The following is a 17,622-nucleotide window of genomic DNA, read 5'->3' as shown; positions in this document are numbered from 1 at the left end:
AGACTCCGGGTGTTAACTGCGCGCCCAGTGCTCACGCGTACTGATCCGTCTGCCCGTGCGTGTATGCACGGGTGTGCACGTGTGTTTCTGTGTAACTTTAACCTGTTCATCGCTCTGTGTAAGATACAGAAGCAATCACTCATCACAGAGCAGGCCCCTCAGGCTTCCCACCAAGCTGTTCCCAGAGAATTCTTTCTTTACAAAAGGGGGTTCGGCATCTCACAGGGTATCTCGCCCTTCGGAGTCACCAGGGCCTGCAGTAGAAAGCAGCGAGGCCCATCGGCGGGGCGTGTTCACAAGACACAGGTGTGCACAGGGGCCAGCCGGGCGTGTGCATTCAGAGGCACAGAGCGAGTCCCCAATGGCAGAGACAAGCTCTTGGCAGCCCAGGCAGAGGGGGGCGGGCGGCGGTTTGGGAGCCAGCCCTGGGCCGGTGAGGGAGGGACAGCACGGAGAGGCGGCCTCCTGAGTCACCGCGTGGTGGTCCAGGGAGGAGCTGCCAAGGCCCAGAGACAAATTGCAGTCATTAGGAAGTTTAAGAGGCTGGGGGAGGGGCTGAGCTCTCGGGACAGGCCCCAAGTTTGCATGTGTCCCCCAAACCCAGGGCTCCACCTTCGGTGTCCCCCGGGACCCTTCCTCATCTCACTGCTCTGCGTCTCGTGTTCTCTCTGGGACCCTGTCCCTCTCTGTCTGGGTCTGCATCTCTTACTCCGTCTCTGTATCCTACTCTCCAGTTCCGCACTGAGCCTTGCCGTCTGCCCACCTTTGGGGACTGTGAGGACCACAAAGGGAGCCAGCAAGGGAGACAGGACGGCCTGGCTCCTGCTGGCCCCCCGCTGCTCTCTCTCCCCCTGCGCGCGCTCTCTCTCTCTCTCCTGTTGCCTTCCTGCTCTCCTTCGATGGCCTCTCTGCACCTCCTTCCATCATCACGGCCCTTATGCCGCAGGTGTGTGTTTGGGGGAGGGGCCACCCCCACTTCCTCGCTCTCTCTTTCCCTGCTCCTCTTGCTCTGGGCCTGCTTCTGTTCCGTCTTCACCTTCTTCCCTGTTTTCTCTGCCTCTAGCTCTGCTTTGCCTCCTCCGTCTCTCCATGAATCTGTCTCTCTCTCTGGGCCTCCCTCCCCGGTCTTCTCTTTCTCCGTCCGCCTCCTCTGCCCCATTACCCTCAGTTCTGCCTTCCTCACGTCGCTCTGGGCCTGTATTTTCCTCAGCCTTTCCTTCCCTCTCCACCTGAGTGTGACTTCTCTCACACTTCCAGCCTCTGCCACGCCCTCTCTCAGCCCCTCCCAGCACCTTCTCCTGAGTCCCCCTCGCCTCCTCGTCCACCCTTCCCTGGGGTACCCCTCTCTGGATCCCTTCCACACTGTCACATATTTGCCACTGGCCAGGCGGGTTCTCACTAACAACTGTAGCTGCTTCCCTGGCCAGAGAGGGGAGGGAGGAGATGGCAGGAGCGAGTCTTGGAATGGGAACTAAGCAATTCTAAAAAAATGTCAGGAAAAGGGTGTGGTGGGGGGGGCAGGTCCAACTGCCCAGACCAGGGATAAAAGGCCTCCACGGAGTGACAGGGAGGTGATGCACCACCCCCACTTCCTCCACACAGGAAGACACCAGGGCCGGACTGGACGCAAACCTTGTTCAGCATCCCACCTCCAGCCACCAAGGACCTCAGGCCCTCACTGTCCAGTATCCATGCCTCTCAGGGTCTCGGGCTCTGTGTGAGAGGCTCTTGTCTCTGTCCCTCAACCTCTGGGTCTTTCACCGCCTCCTTCTCCCTCACTTTCTCTCTGTCTTTGCCAGAACCCAGCCCCCAGCACCCAGAATGTTCCTCCTGCTGGCCGCACTTCAGATCTTGGCTGTAGGTAAGACAGCAATGGGGCCAGGGCTATGAAGTCCCCTGGAAATGCTGAGAAAGGAGGGACAAGGGGCCCTGGGGACCCAGGATGCTCATGGGGGATGTGGTGATGGGAGTAGGGGGTAGTTTGGAAATCAAGTCTGAGGAACTTGCTGGAGGGGAGCTTAAGTGCTGACCTGTGGTTGTATCAGGAGGTCTCATGGGTCATGAAAGAAAAGAGGGCCCCAGGGTGCCCTGCACTGTGTCAGGAAGAACTAGCTCAGGGAAAGACGGCATGCTGTTGGAAATGGCGGCGGTGGTGGCGGTGAGGATGGGGTGGTGAGCTCTTGGCAGGGATGCCGCATGCATACAGAGTGGGTGTGTGGGAAATTTGGGGAAGGGGCAGGGAACTCCTTGAGTGTCTTGGAGAAGGATTAATGAGAAGTGTTTGTTGCAGAATGCAGTCAAGGGTAGAACACATAGCAAGACCCTGGATCAGACAAGGGGGTGGGGTTCAGTACGCTCCCTATTGTGTCGAGGCAGTGGGGCCATGTTGGGCTTATCTCATATTGGCCATGGCAGACAGGTATGGTGGTTCAAGGGTTAAGCCAAGAAAAGAGGATTTGGGTCCTGGACATCCTAGATTTTTGGGGGGTGAAGGGCATTTATTCACCTGCTTGCCCACCCCACCCCTCCCTGTTCCTAGCCATGGCACAGGGCCAAGGGGATAACAAGATAATTGGTGGCTACCCGTGCATCCCGCACTCCCAGCCGTGGCAAGCAGCCCTGCTGGTGGGTGTCACCTGTCGCTTCCTCTGTGGAGGGGCCCTGCTGTCAGACCGGTGGGTCATCACCGCTGCTCACTGCTCCCGCCGGTGAGTGATGCTCTCCCCTATTCTCATGACAATGGAATTCCAGCCTGGAGCCCAGGGCTCAGCTGAGAACGTGGACCCTGGTCCAGAACCCAAAGTAGTAGCTGGGTCCCAGTTGGGGGGGTGTCTAGAGAAAAGCCTAGAACCCACCATACATCTTGAACTCACATTAGATTCTGAAAGCGGGTTGACAGTGTAGGACCCATTTGCCAGCTTGGAGGCCCACACAGAACCTAGAACCTAATGTGTCATCTTGAGATCCATACAGAGGCCAGGCTCCACATAGAGACTAAAAATTCTAGATTGGTGAATTCTGGAATTGGATGAATTTGAAGCAAGGTATTTATTTATTTATTTATTTATTTATTTATTTATTTATTTTTAGACAGAGAGGAAAGGAGGGGGAAAGAGAGGGAGAGAAATATCAGTGTGTGGTTGCTTCTCATGCACCCCCTACTGGGGACTTGGCCCGCAGCCTAGGCATGTGCCCTGACTAGGAATCAAACAGGTGACCCTTTGGTTTGCAGGCTGGTGCTCAATCCACTGAGCCATACCAGCCAGGGCCAAGATCTCCATTTAGAAACCCAGGACCACTCTCAGAACACTGCCTAGTGTTTGAAAAGAGTTTTTTGCAGAATGCAGTCAAGGGCAGAACACATAGCAAGACTCTATGAAACATTCTAATACAGAGTCTGGATCAGACCCTATAGTCCAGCCATAAATCCAGAACCCTGCTTACAGGTGGATCATACAGCTCAGCATGTAGGAGAGAATCAGAACCTGGAGCCCCCTCTAGATCCAATGTTTAGTTCAGAGTCCAGTCTACAGCTCCCCTTTGAGCAGCCTAGATCCCAGATCTCAACCCAGCATCTAAATCCCAGAATGCAGGCTATAATCTTAAACCCCACACAGGGCGCATAACCCCTCTAAGATTCTAGACCTAAACCAAGAAACTAGGCTCCAGATACTCATCGTACTGCCTAGGAACCAGATCTAATGCTGTAAACTGAAGCTCAAGTTGAGAACCTAGAGCCCAGAACTCAGCCCAGAGCCTAGGGTATAAAGCCCAGAAGGCAAACCAGCATCTGGAAACTTGGATCCAAGGGTTCCATCTAGTACCCAGAACCCAACCTGAGGTCAAGGGCTCTGACTGGAATCTAGAACCAAGAGCTCAAACTAAACTATATTTCAGTGTGAAACACAGCCCACTCTAGAATCAAGAACTCAGAACAATGTTGAAAACCTTAAGCCCAAACCATGGCCTAAAGCTCAGATTATAGATCAGGACTTAAGCAAGAGCCCAGAACTCAACCTAGAAAGTGGAGCTCATATCACTGTCCAGAATCCATAGCTTGGGTCTTTTTTTTTTTAAGATTTTATTTATTTATTTTTAGACAGAGGGGAAGGGAGGGAGAAAGAGAGGGAGAGAAACATCAATGTGTGGTTGCCTCTCATGCGCCCCCTACTGGGGACTTGGCCCATAGCCCAGGCATGTGCCCTGACTGGGAATCAAACAGGTGACTCTTTGGTTTGCAGGCTGGTGCTCAATCCACTGAGCCACACCAGCCAGGGCCCATGGCTCAGGTCTTAATCCAGTTGTCAATATAACATCTTCACCCTACCCCAAAACTAAAAGCTGAAATCAATATCTAGAGCCCAGATTCCAGCTGTAATGCAGAGCTCAAAACAAAACCCTCAACTTACCCTAAAACTGAAAGCTCACACCAGTGTCTGGAAAGCATGCCACAATCCCAACTCAATCTAGAACTCCAATCCCAGCTTGGACTTCAAAGTCCAGAATGTTCAGAACCCAGAAACCAGGCTAGAACCAGGATGGACCCTCCCTGGAGCCTAGGCCAGAATATCAATTCTGATTTAGAGTCTAGAGCTATAGCCAGGGCCTGGCTTAGAACACAGACCACAGAACCTGGCACTGGCCGAGAACTCCCAACCATTACCGTACACCCAAGCCAGAAGCCAGAAGCCAGAAGCCTCTCCTCCCTCAGACCTGGGAGTCCAGCTCAAGAGAGCAGGGGAGGACAGTGGGACTGGGCCAAGGGAGCCTACTACCCAGGACACAGGAGACCAGCAGGCGCTCAGCCCACAGTTAGACGGAATGGGGCTGGAGTGTGGGGAGGTGTCTCCAGGCCATATCATGAACAGTGCTGCTCTTGCGGGTCCTGGTCCAGGAACCTGCGGGTTGCCTTGGGCAAACAAAACCTGAAGAATAAGAACGAGGCCACACAGCAGGTGCTGCGTGTGGTGCGCCAGGTGCCACATCCCCAGTACAACCACCGGACCAACGACAACGATCTGATGCTTCTGCAGCTGAGTCGGCCTGCACAGCTGGGGCAGGCGGTGAGGCCCATCACTCTGGCCCAGAGCTGTGCCCGCCCTGGCACCTCCTGCCTCGTGTCTGGCTGGGGCACCACATCCAGTCCCATTGGTGAGGAACCCTGTGTCCTGAAGGCAGGGGAGGCTCTGGGGGCTGGGGTCCTGGGTCTGAAGGAGGAGGAGGTGGGTCCCCATATTCCTGGGTCCTGTTGGAGGGTAGACCCAAGTCATGACCCCTCAGTGCCTCTCCAGCCAGCTACCCCAACAGTCTGCAGTGTGTGAACATCGAGATCGCCTCCGACCAGCAGTGTAAGAATGCCTACCCTGGAGCCATCACTGCCGGTATGGTCTGTGCCGGGGTCCCCAACGGTGGAAAGGACTCTTGTCAGGTGAGGCCCAGGGTGAGAGCCGGAGACTGGGGAGGGCTTGGGGCTGGGACTTCAGTACAAAAGCATCTCAGGAGCATGAGAATCAGAGGGGTGGGCCCCCCAAGACCCAGAGAGAGATTAGAACAACCAGGCTCCCTCCTAGCTATAAGCTCTTGCAAGGAACCTAATCCTTCTGTGCCTCAGTCTCCTTATCTGTCAAGCAGAGGTGGCGCCTTTAGGAGCCATGGGTGGAATTAGATGAGGTGGTTCACATCCACAGAGAGAGAAAGAGTGCAGAGCAGCACCTGCCTACAGCTCTGATCACAGCTGTCATTGTCACTATTAAATATGGACACCCGGAAATCTGTGATCAGGGCCGCCAGACATCCACCCCTAGGAGATGACCCCAAAGACAGAGGAATATAATGAGATACACACGGTTCTGTAGAGTCAGGGCAAAGACAAAGAGGAGCTCAGCAAAACCCAGAGGCAGCAGCAACCAGAGAAGAAGGGAGGCAGTGACCCCCAACCCCAGGGCTGATATCAGCAGAGTCCCTCCACTCCCCCTCCCCTACCCCTGGGTGTCAGCCCTTGTGCTTCCCCATCTCCATCTCTCTCGACTTCTCCTCGCACAAGGCTCTGGCACTCTGTCCATAGGCGTCTCCATCGGTTTCTCCCCCTTAGGGAGATTCTGGGGGACCCCTGGTGTGTCAAGGGCAGCTCCAGGGCCTTGTGTCCTGGGGGATGGAGCGCTGTGCCCTGCCTGGCTACCCCGGAGTCTACACCAACCTCTGCAAGTACTACAGCTGGATCCAGCAAACCATGAGGGGCGGCTGACTGCCGGATTGACAGGACATCGCTGCCCACTTGCTGCCCAGGCCTGCACGCTCCACCTGAGACCCAGGGGCCCTGGCCCCTATCCCTCGCTCCCTCAGACCCTGGATACCAAGCCCCCAACATCCTGGCCCCGACCCCTGGCCCAGAGCTCCCCCCACTCCCAGAGCAGCCCCTTGGATGTTGTCTCCCTACCCCCCACAGCACAGCGGGCAGGAGCCCAAAGGCACCAAACCAGCAACACTTCCAAAGATTTAGTGTCTCTAAAACCCAAACACGTGATAATAAAAACGGAATCACCCTAAACCCCATCCTTCTGTTCATTTCGTTCACCCAAGAGGCGCACAGCAGCTCCCTGGCACACAGCTAGGAGCTGGGTCTAAGGCTGGCTGAGTGGAACGCCCGTCGTTCCCAATCCACTCTCCCAGCCACTGTGTCCGGTGTGAAGGAGGAGACCTCCCGGCTCTGCAGCGCGGCCCCGCCTCCCGGCTGGGTCCTGCCAGCGGAGGAGAGTGCCGAGGCCCGGGGCAGGGAGGGCAAAGACGCACTGTTTCCTGGAAAACCCTATGCAAATACAGAAGTCCTCTTTTTTTTTTTTTTTTTTAAATCAGATCTCAGGTGAAGAGAGTTGAGTTAATCACGCTCCGAAGTTCAAGTCCTGGCAGAGCCCTGCTATCGTTATATTGGTTTTATTTCCACCTGTCAGCCCTGCTCTCCTCCCTCCCCACAGGCTCTGGCACCAGTGGCCTCAGATGCCATGCACCCGAATGCCAGTGCCTGGTTGCCTTGTCTTGCTCTTCATTTACAGGAAACCATCGTGCTACGAATTTCATTTCCCTCCTTACTTTCGTTCATCAACAACTATTTTATCGGGCACCTACTGTGCACCAGGCATGGGTGTACTTATCTCGAACTTGAACTTGCCTTGCAACAGGCATTGCTCTAGAAGGTGGAGCTGTGAACGACCCAGACAAAACTAAATGTTTCTCCTCACAGAGCTTACATTCTAGCAGGAGGTGATGGACAAGAAACAATACACATAATTTAAAAGCAAAGTAGAGAGTCCCCGGTGAGTAAAAACGTCAATAAACTTGGGCTGGGCATCGGGCCCAGTGTGTGCAGGAGCCAACTCATTCATACCAGCCCAGAAGAGACTATTGGCAAGTTTTCAGGAATTTTGAGAGCAGGTTGCTAAACACAGCCATTATTAAAAATTAAATTACATAAACTTATAATTAAACAAGGTATATTAAAAAAACAAAGTCCAAGAGTAACTTGCTCCTAAGCATGTTTTTAATTAGGTTCAAATAAACATATAAAATTTCAAAAGAAAAAAAAGGAAGTTCATAGTACTCGAAATTCATCAATTCCTAATTATTTTTACCGATAGCCATGCTTTGAAGTTATTTGTGTCCGCACCACATTACATCTATAATGGTGGGCTTCTGATTCTGTGTCAGTTGACTTTGCATTGGTAGGTGGGTATCAGCCCAGTGGCAATATTTACACCACAGAAATTAGCAACAGCACAGGCCAGAGAGCTGTTGTTAAACCCTCACCGACACACTATGGCACAGGTCATCCCAGGAACAGCCTGACGATCGTATTGTCGTCCGTCTGCTTGCAGTTCTGTGCTTGGGTGCTGCCGTGTTTGAACAGAGTGGCACACAGTGTGGCTTCACCAGTGTCCACTGCTGTGTGGGGGGACAGCACAGAATCAGAGCGTTCTGAGGTGGCGGGTCTGGGGCCTGCGTGACAACCGGTGCTCAGAGATTGCTGAGACATAGAGACTCCACCTTTTGTCGAGGGGAAATAGGCACAGTGTGGTGCCTACAGGCAGCAGCCCAACAAGCTCTGGGGTGGGGGTGGGGGGCCCAAAGGGAAGACAAGCAGCCTTGTGCTTGGGAAGCTGCAGATGCCGAGTGTGATGAGGGTACAGCTCTGCTATAATTCTTGGCCTGCAACCTTCTCTAAAGCTAAGTAAACACACTTTAAAGATTCTTTAATCTGATTTCTAGCCCACACTTCCAGCTGTGGTGGTTGAGGATGGAGTACCATATTTTATTGCTTCTCAAATGCACATTCCTTTCACATTTTTATTTATTTATTTTTGTTATTATTAGTTTCTAATCCTCACTTAAGGATATGTTTCATTGATTTTTATTTCTAAATTTTTGTTGTCCTTAGTTTTTGTTGTGCAAGGAGGCACAGTGTGTCTACCTATGCCTCCATCTTGGCTGGAAGTGTTTTATTGATTTTTAGAGAGAGAAGAAAAAGGGAGGGAGAGAGAGAGAGAGATGTGAGAGAGAAATATTCATCAGTTGCCTCCTGTATGCTCCCTCACTGGGGATCAAACCTGCAACCTTTTAGTGTATAGGGCAGTGCTCCAACCAACTGAGCCACGGAGCCAGGGCTCTTTCACATTCTTAACGTTTCTAAAAGTGGAAGGTATATTCCAACTAACTTGGCATTATGTCACACTTTAATCCATATCCCTTTTTTCTTTCTTACTGGTATATAAAATAAAAGTGCAAATACAATCCACAGCATTGTGGACCAAAAAAAGGGAAGGGGGCTCTACAGAAAGTAACCTCTCAGGGGGATCTCATCATAAATTCCCAACTGGGCAGGTAGTGGTGGGTAGTCAAGTCCCAGGCATGTAACTTCTTTAGTGGAAGGTCTTAAGCCAGCCCTGGCCATTGTTCTTGTGCACCTACGTGAGCACATACATCTTTGAAATGCCAGAAGTCATACCCGTTGAAGGGGTCGTTAACCCTCAAGAAAGCACACCATACAATCCTCACCTCGTCATCTCCCACCTCCATGTTACTTTCCTTCATTCCCTCCTTATCTTCAAATGCAAGAAAGAACCCTGAAAACTTTCATTTTCAGGAGCATTTGCGATTTTGCTCCCCAGCATATATCTTTAGTCTGGCTGCCATCAACTCTCACAAAACTCATTTACAGGTTTAGATGTTTCTTACCTTGACAGCATTTTAGATTTGATAAAATAGGGTACCAAGGAAAGTGAGTGTGGGTGAGGAGTCAGGTTGCCGTGTTAAAACAGTGACCTCATCCCACCACACAGTGTCAACCTATCCACACTGCTGTTTGCTCATCTAGCTTACTGTTTCTAACGGCCACAGTCTTCTCAACCTGTGCAGTCTACTAGCCACTTGTGGTCTTTTTAAAATTAAGATTAGCTCCATTCAACACGTGTTGCATTTCCATTCCTAGGTTGCACAGCAACGTGTTGGCACTTGATAACCCTGTGTGGCCGGTGGCAGCTGTATTGTGTGCTGCTGATAAATAAAACAATTCTATCACCGAGGGAAGTCCTCTTGGACCACCCTTCTCTAGTCTTATCCCTGCTTTTCATAGAGTGGTCTCCAAAACAGCAGACTTGTAACCACCTGACGCTTAGTAGGAGTTGAGTCTTGGACCCCCCCTCCCACCCCAGCCCAGACCAACTAAAAGCAGAATCTGCACTTTGCCAAAACCCCCAGAGGACTCAGTGCATATTGAAGTTTGAGGGGCACCCAGCCATGGTGTCGCCATCTGAAACGTCCAGACTGGCAGAGAATGTTTGTTGAGAGTTTATTGGAGCCAAAATGACCACACGTGCTGGGAAGCAAGATCTCAAATGCCGTGGGGAGTAACAGTTTTGCGGCTCTTTTTTATGCATTTGAAATGAAGAGAGTGAAACCCTGACTGGGTAGCTCAGTTGGTTAGAGTGTCATCCCGACACACCAAGGTTGAGGGCTGTATCTCCAGTCTGAGCACATGTATGAATAAGTCAATGATTGCATAAATACGCGTAACAACAAACCGATGATTTCCCTCTCTCTCTCTCTCTCTCTCTCTCTCTCTCTCTCTCTCTCTCTCTCTCTCTCTCTCTTCCTCTCTGTCTCTCTCTCTCTCAAAAAACAAAAAATAAATTAAGGAGGGAACTAAGGAAGATTACAAGAAAGTAGGAGAAAGCAAGGCAGGCATCGGATTACAGGAAAATTAACAAGATTATGTGCTCTCTTGAGGATGGTTACACCTTCAAGGGGCATTACTTCTGGCATTTCAAAGGCAGGTTAACCTGGATGCACAAAAACAATGGAGAGGACTGCCTGAAAAACTTCTCACTAAAGAAGTGATAGGTGCCGGGTGTGACTGCTCCCCAAGCCCTGCCCAGCTGGGACTTTGTGATTTATTTGAGCACCACTTTTCCATCCACCGTGTCAATGACCCAGTCCCCCAGTGAGGAACACACCTTATTCTTTCCACTACCCAAGCCATGATGCAATGACCATTTGGGGTGTCAACCACAAACAAAAGTCGACTAGGTATTTATTTCATCACCAAAAAGGATTTATTTAAAAAATAAAATAAAATACGATCCAGTGTGGGCAGCCATGGCCAGCCATGTGGACGTTCATGCCAGGACAAAGATGGAGAAAGTATTTTGCAGAGGGGCAAAGAAAGCTAAGGGGATGGGCTGGTACAACCACAGAGCTGCATTGTAAACATAGAGTGGATCCGATTGGGCTTTCTTGACAACACAGGGAGTAGAGCTCCCCGTAAGACCTTCCCATTTCCTGTCTTGGGTAAGGTCTCTTGTTCTAAATCTTGACGGGGGGCATGCTTCTTCCTACCTAGAGGAGACATCCCCAGAATATTTGAGCAGGACTACTGGACCCAAAGGCCTACCCTTAATCGTTTTCACCAAGTACCAGCAGATTTTTGTCTATATGAGAAAGGTTCCTCCCCATATCTTCAGTAGTGCCGGTAGATCATTCATTCAGCAAATATTCATTGACTCCTTTTATGTGCCAGGTACTGTCCTAGGAACAAAAGAGATAAACACCTTAGCCCTGGCTGGAGTGGCTCAGTGAATTGAGCACCAGCCTGCAGACCAAAGAGTTACCGGTACGATTCCCAGTCAGGGTACATGCCTGGGTTGTGGGCTAGGTCCCCAGCTGGGAGCATACAAGAGTAAGTAATGGATGTATCTCTCTCTCACATGTCAATGTTTCTCTCCCTCTCTTTCTCTTTCCCTTCCCATCTCTCTAAAAATAAATAAATAAAGTCTCTTTAAAAAAAAAAAAAACACAGATAAACACCTCTGCCTTGAGGAACTTCCAGAGGAGAGGCAGACAAAGAAATAATCAATAAGTAAAACATTACAGATGGGAGACTAAAGGGACAGAGGATTGTAGAGGAGAGCGGCAATGTTTTATGTTTTGTTTTGTTTTTAATTGTTAAGTGAACATTTCCCACCTGTTGGCAGGACTCAAATTATCCCATTAATGGGTGAGTCCCCTTTAACTTGTCAATTACACTTGACATTCATTATTATTTTATATTTGTTTCAGGTGTACAGCATAGTGATCAGGCATTTATATAATTTACGGAGTGATTCTCCCTGATAAGCCTAGTACCCACCTGGAACCATGCACAGCTATTAGCATATTATTGACAGTATTTTCTGCACTGTGCTTTACTTCCGTGAGGGTTGCAATGGTAAGTGGGTGGTTACGCATGAAGGGTTGTTAACTCAGCAGGCCCTGCACATTACAAACAAAGGCTTGGCCTTTGCCTAGATTCTGGGAGATAACCACTAAGACTCTGCAATATCCTGTTTTTGTTTATCTGGGGGCACTGGACCATGCTAGAGAGTCTGTCCTCTAACAGGGTGACTTCTGGTGCAGTCCTCAGAGCATATTGTGATCAGCTGGATTTCCGGAGGGCCCAGAGACTGAGTAAGGACAATCCCCAAGGGTAGAGAGCTGTGCCTACATGACCAACACCCAATACAATACCTAAACACTAGAGCTCAGGTGAGCTCCCCTGGTGGGTACCAGTCTGTATGTGTTGTCAAACGCCATGGTTGGGTGCAGCCTCTGTGGAAAACAGTATGGAATCTTCTCAAAAAAATTAAAAATGGCCCTGGCTGGTGTAGCTCAGTGGATTGAGCACCAGCCTGTGATCCGGAGGGTCATCAATTCGATTCCCAGTCAAGGCACATGCCTGGGTTGTAGGCCAGGTCCCCAGTGGGGGATACGTGAGAGGCAACCACACATTGATGTCTCCATCTTTCTCCATCCCTTCTCTTCTCTAAAAATAAATAATCTTTTAAAAAATTAAAAATGGAACTGCCTTATGTAACCCACTTCCAATCCCACTGCTGGGAATATACCCTAAAAATCCCAAAACACCATTTCAAAAGAATTTGCCCTGGCTGGTGTGGCTCAGTGCATTGAGTGCTGGCCTGCAAACCGAAGTGTCACTGGTTTCATTTCTCATTAGGGCACATGCCTGGGTAGTAGGCTGGTCCCAGCTGGGAGCTTGCAAGAGGCAACTGATTGATGTATCTCTTGCACATTGATGCTTCTCTCCTTCTCTTTCTCTGCCCCTTCCTATCTCTCTAAAAATAAATAAAATCTTTTTTTAAAAAACACTTATGCACCCCGGTGTTCATAGCAGCATTATTTATAGCCAAGTGTTGGAAACAGCCTAAGTGTCCACCAGTAGATGAGTGGATTAAAAAACTGCGGTTCATCTACACAATGGAATACTACACAGTGGAAAGAAAGAAGGAGGAATTCTTACCCTTTGCAACCCCATGGATGGAACTGGAGACTATTATCCTAAGTGAAATAAGGCAGTCAGTGAAAGACAAATACCGTATGATCTCACCTGTAAGAGGAATCCAATGAACAAAATAAACTAATGAGCAAAACAGAACCAGAGACATGGAAAGAGGGAACAGACTGACAGCTGCTGGAGAAAATTGGGGAGGGGAGAATGGTGGGAAGAAGGGGAAGGAAGTAATCAAAGAACCTGTATGAATGACCCATGGTCACGGACAGCAGTGCGGGGATTAACTGTGGGAGCAGGATGGGGGTGGGATGGGCTGGATGGAGGAGAGCAAATGGGGAAATTGGGACAACTGTAGTAGAATAAACAAGATTTTTTAAGCCATTGTTGGGCCCTGACTGGTGTAACTCAGTGGATTGAGCACGGATGTGCATGTGCCTAGGTTGTGGGCCGGGTCCCTAGTAGGAGACGTGGGAGAGGCAACCACACATTGATGTTTCTCTCCTTCTTTCTCTTTCCCTTCCCCTCTCTCTAAAAATAAATAAATAAAATCTTTTAAAAAATAAAATAAGAAGCCATTGCTAGGAGAATTCAGTGTTCTCTGTGTGACTACACCAAGAGAGGGAAACAGGAAGCTTGGGCCTCTCTCCTAGCCTCTGCCCTAGGTACTGTTTTCCTGTGTTCACGTTAATCTGTAGCCTTTTGCTGTAATAAACAACACCGTGAGTATAGCAGCTTTTCTGAGTTCTGTGAGTCCCTCTAGTGATTCACTGAACCTGTCTTGGGTTACCCAATTACAGTAGTCAAGGAAGTCTTCATGGGGACAATGACAAGTGTGGAAGAAAAGGGGCCACATAGGAGCCTGACAAGCTAGGGGAAGCCTACGAGGTGGCCTTACAAACTGAGAGACCTAAGGTAACCACAAAGGATGGTCTGAAATTAAAACTTACTAACTAAAGCGGTTTGTTCATGGCAGGTAGTCATGTTGTAGGCCAGTATTTTTCCCTAACAAAAGTCGATCTTTACCTTAACTGAGACTGTCTACTGGTTTTTTTTTTTTTCATCTACATAACATTCCTTTGGAATGTTAAGGTGACTTCCCTTTTTCCCAGACCCCTTGGGCACAAGCTGAGACCACAAATCCCATCATTGTTATTGTTATCATGGTTTTCTAAAAAGATTTTATTTATTTAGATTTACACAAAGAGGAAGGGAGGAAGAAAGAGAGGGAGAGAAACATGACAACCCAGGCATGTGCCCTGACTGGGAATCAAACCAGCAGCCCTTTGGTTTGCAGGTCAGTGCTCAATCCACTGAGCCACACCAACCAGGGCTTTTGTTCATTTTTGACTGTTAACTATCCCTCACCTACCTATGTAAAAGAAATACGTGTGAAAACAAGAATGGAAAGAAAAAAAAAGATGTATGTGTCTGCCTGAGTATAATGCTCACTTTTTTACCCAAATTTTTGAGGGGAAAAATAAGGATGCACATTTTACATGGGTATAATGATGACATACCATGGGTATAATAACGTATAATCCCATGTGCAGTGTGCACAAAACCATGGGTATGCATCATACACGGCAAAATATGGTATTCCTTTTACTTTTTATCCAATCGCAGAGGTTTCACTGCCTTGCTTTCTCCCACTCCCCTGATCGGTCACCAGTGGATTTCATCTAACCTCCCTGTGTCTCCTCCTTTGAGTGTTATGTATAAAATAAAGTGCTACACTGCCATCCTCCACACCATTTGTCAGTCCGTTGAGATGTTGCTTCCCAGGATTGACATGAATTTAGCTCAAATAAACTCACCAAAAATTTCCTACAGGTACCAATGTTTCCTACGTTGAGACGAGAATAGGAGAAACCACGTAGACAGCTGGTTGGGAAGAGAGTTCCCACAGTGTGAAGAACAGCCCTGAGGTGGGAGTGTGCCCAGCAGCACGAAAGAACCAGGAGGGGAGGAGGTTGATGACATCAGAGGACTCCTGGGTCCAATGGTCTAGAGCCTGTGGGACACCCTGAGGGAACTCGACTTTCACTCCGAGTGAGGTAGAAGGCATTGCAGGATTTTGAGAAGAGGAGTGGCCTGCCCTGACTTACTTTTTAAAAGGTCAGTCTGGCTGCTGTGTCGCAAATAGAATGTAGGTGGACAAGGACAGAAACGGAGCCATCAGATAGGACACGTACAATAATCCAGGGTGAGAGATGATGGCGGCTGGGAGGGACCAGGGCGGCGAGGATGGACGGTGTTGAGAAACGGGCAGATTCTGGATCTGTTTTGAAGGCAGAGCTGACAGGGTTTGGTAACCAAGTGGACGTGTGGTATGAGCAAAGGAATTCAAGGGCGAGACTGAGGTTTGGGTCGAGGGATGGGAGGATGGAGAGACCATCTACCGAGAAGACCCAGACTGCAAGAGGAGTTTGTCTGGGACGTGAGGGAAGTGGAGGACGTGAGTTTGGTTTTGAACTTGGAGATGTTGAGTAGGCAGTTGGATATGAAGCCAAGAGTTCTAGAATGAGGTCTGGTTGGAGACACAAAGTTGGGAGTCATCAGCAAGTGGATGGTATTTAAGGCCATGAGACCAGATGAGATCACCAAGGGAGTGAGCAGAGATACAGCAGAGAAGAGGACCTGAGATGCCCCACCATGTAGAGCTTGGGGAGGTGAGGAGCAAACAGCCTCAGACACGGATGAGGAGCAGCCAATGAGTTATGAGGAAGCCATGCCCCAGCAGCTGAGAAGAGACATTCTGCAGGAACAGGGGTGATCCACTTCTTAAATGCTGCTGATAATTCAGTAAGATACATCCAACAGAGCTGGCTGCTGGGTTGTGCCAGTTATTAGTGCCCCTGGTGTTGGCAGAGCAGTCGGGGAGAAAGCCTGCAGAGAAGGGGCTCAAGAGAGAACAAGAGGAGAGAAATTGCAGAGTGAGTATAGCCAGCTCTTCAGAGAATTGCAGTCCAGGGAAATAAAAATTCAGCCAGGAGAGTGTGAAGGAGGGGAGGGTATTTAGAAATTCTTTTAATGGAACATGGGAGAAATTGTAGCATGTTTGTGTGTTGATGGGACAGCTCACTAGGAGGGGAAAAAACTGATGATGTGGACAAGGCAGCAGAGAGTGCTGGCTGGCTGAAGGAATGTCCTCAAGAAGACAAGAGGGGACGGGATACCCAGCACGAGTGGAGGCATCTGTTCTAGGTGGAGGTGCAGGCTGCTCATCTGTAGAAATAGGAGAGGAGGCAGAGGATGTGGGCACACCTGCAGGTAGGTGGCAAGGCTGACCTTTCTAGTGTTTGCTGATCGGAAGGGTGCACAGTGATCTGTCTTTGCTGCACAGAAAGATGGCCTCCGACATCTGTAACACCGAGATCCAGCTCTAAAAAATTTCTGGCTCTCGAGTCTGTGCATCTCAGGTCTGGTTTTTCCCAGGACACCTCTCTGTCTCTGTGTGTTGATGGCTTTGTGTCTGTCTCTGTGTTTCCCATCCTCTCCCACCTACATGGTCTACCTCTGTGTATCTATCCTTTGTCTTTCTCTGTCTCCCCGCTGCCTTCAGGTTCGTATCAGGGCCTCTCCTCTGGGCCTAGTTGTGGGGCCAACTTTCTCATCCCGGCCGGCACTTCCAACCAGAACTTCCAGTTTCTGCCTCACAAAGAACCCCATTTTGAAGCCAAGCGAGGGTGGGGCTTCCAAGAACCTCGGGCTGCCTCCATCTCTGGATTTACTTATTTAATAAGCCAGCATGTGGCTCTGGGTCCATATTAGGCTCTTGCATAAGCATCTTCCAATATTAACTCATTTAACCCTCCTCTATGCGGTAGGTGCTATTGATAGTGCCATTGCACAAATGGGGACACTGAGGCACAGAGCATCCTTGTTACTTGGATTCAGGCAGTCTAGCTCCAGAGTCTCAGCTCTAAACCACCAGGAACACTGCCCATTTTTCTAGTCCTTCTTTCCCCAGCCCTGCTCTCTGAAGCGGGGAAGACTCTGCCCTGTGAGACAGTGCACCCGGACTTGGTCTACCTAGTGTGTGACTTTCATCACCTCACTGCCCTCCGTGGGCTCCAGTCAATCAAACGAGGGGGTGGAACATGCCCAACCCTCGGTGGGTCCATGACCTCACTTCAACGGTAGTCAGCCAGCCTAAGTCCCGGCCAATCGTAAGCTCGAATACCAGCATTGACCTGGCACTCACCCCTCAGCAATGCCAAAGCCAGCCACCCCCACTCCAGGTCCCAGCCCTTCCCAGAAGAGAAAGGCTTTTGTAGAATTGTGGACCCAGGCCACGAGAGGGCACAGGTACCCTGACTTCCTCCCACACAGGCCTGTCACCTCACTTAACCCAGCATCCTCCCTCTTGCCACTCCACCAGAAAAGAGTGAACCTAGTATCCAGTCTGGGTCCAGCCCTATGAGGTGGGGGAATTCCAAAGTGGGGAAGAACAATTGCGTTTCTGTCACCGCAAGAGGAGTTCACAGCCATGACCCAGCCCACCGCCAGCAACACCAGGTGAGCATCGACACCGATGCTCAACCTCATGTCTAGTCCTCATTGTCAATGTCAACCCACAACACCAATTCAACTGTATGTCAACACCTCCCCATCCAAAATGTTAGGCTTGGCCCCATCTCCAGCCCCAACCCAGCTTAACGCCAAACACCTCCCAACTACAACTCAACCCGATCCCCTAAACTAACTCCAATCCCATCCTCACTACATGTCCATTCTTCTCCCAAAACTCACTTGCAGTTCCAAAGCTCTCTTCAGACCCACCCTAAACC

The 17,622-nt window shown here is 49.8% G+C and overlaps 1 protein-coding gene across 1 annotated transcript; it reads left to right on the top strand.

Moving 5' to 3' along the window:
- The first annotated feature begins 1,029 nt into the window (after positions 1 to 1,029).
- On the top strand, positions 1,030 to 6,513 carry KLK14 (kallikrein related peptidase 14). The gene is made up of 5 exons (XM_028529135.2): positions 1,030 to 1,861; positions 2,540 to 2,708; positions 4,895 to 5,151; positions 5,292 to 5,428; positions 6,092 to 6,513. Exons 1-5 carry the CDS (start codon positions 1,822 to 1,824, stop codon positions 6,242 to 6,244), a joined length of 756 nt encoding a protein of 251 aa, XP_028384936.1. The 5' UTR covers positions 1,030 to 1,821; the 3' UTR covers positions 6,245 to 6,513.
- Positions 6,514 to 17,622: the final 11,109 nt, after the last annotated feature.

Source organism: Phyllostomus discolor, chromosome 12 (genome assembly GCF_004126475.2).
Source record: "Phyllostomus discolor isolate MPI-MPIP mPhyDis1 chromosome 12, mPhyDis1.pri.v3, whole genome shotgun sequence".
Taxonomy (NCBI): Eukaryota; Metazoa; Chordata; class Mammalia; order Chiroptera; family Phyllostomidae; genus Phyllostomus; species Phyllostomus discolor.
The sequence above is the reverse complement of the archived record's forward strand: the minus strand, read 5'-3'. Positions and strand labels throughout refer to the sequence as shown.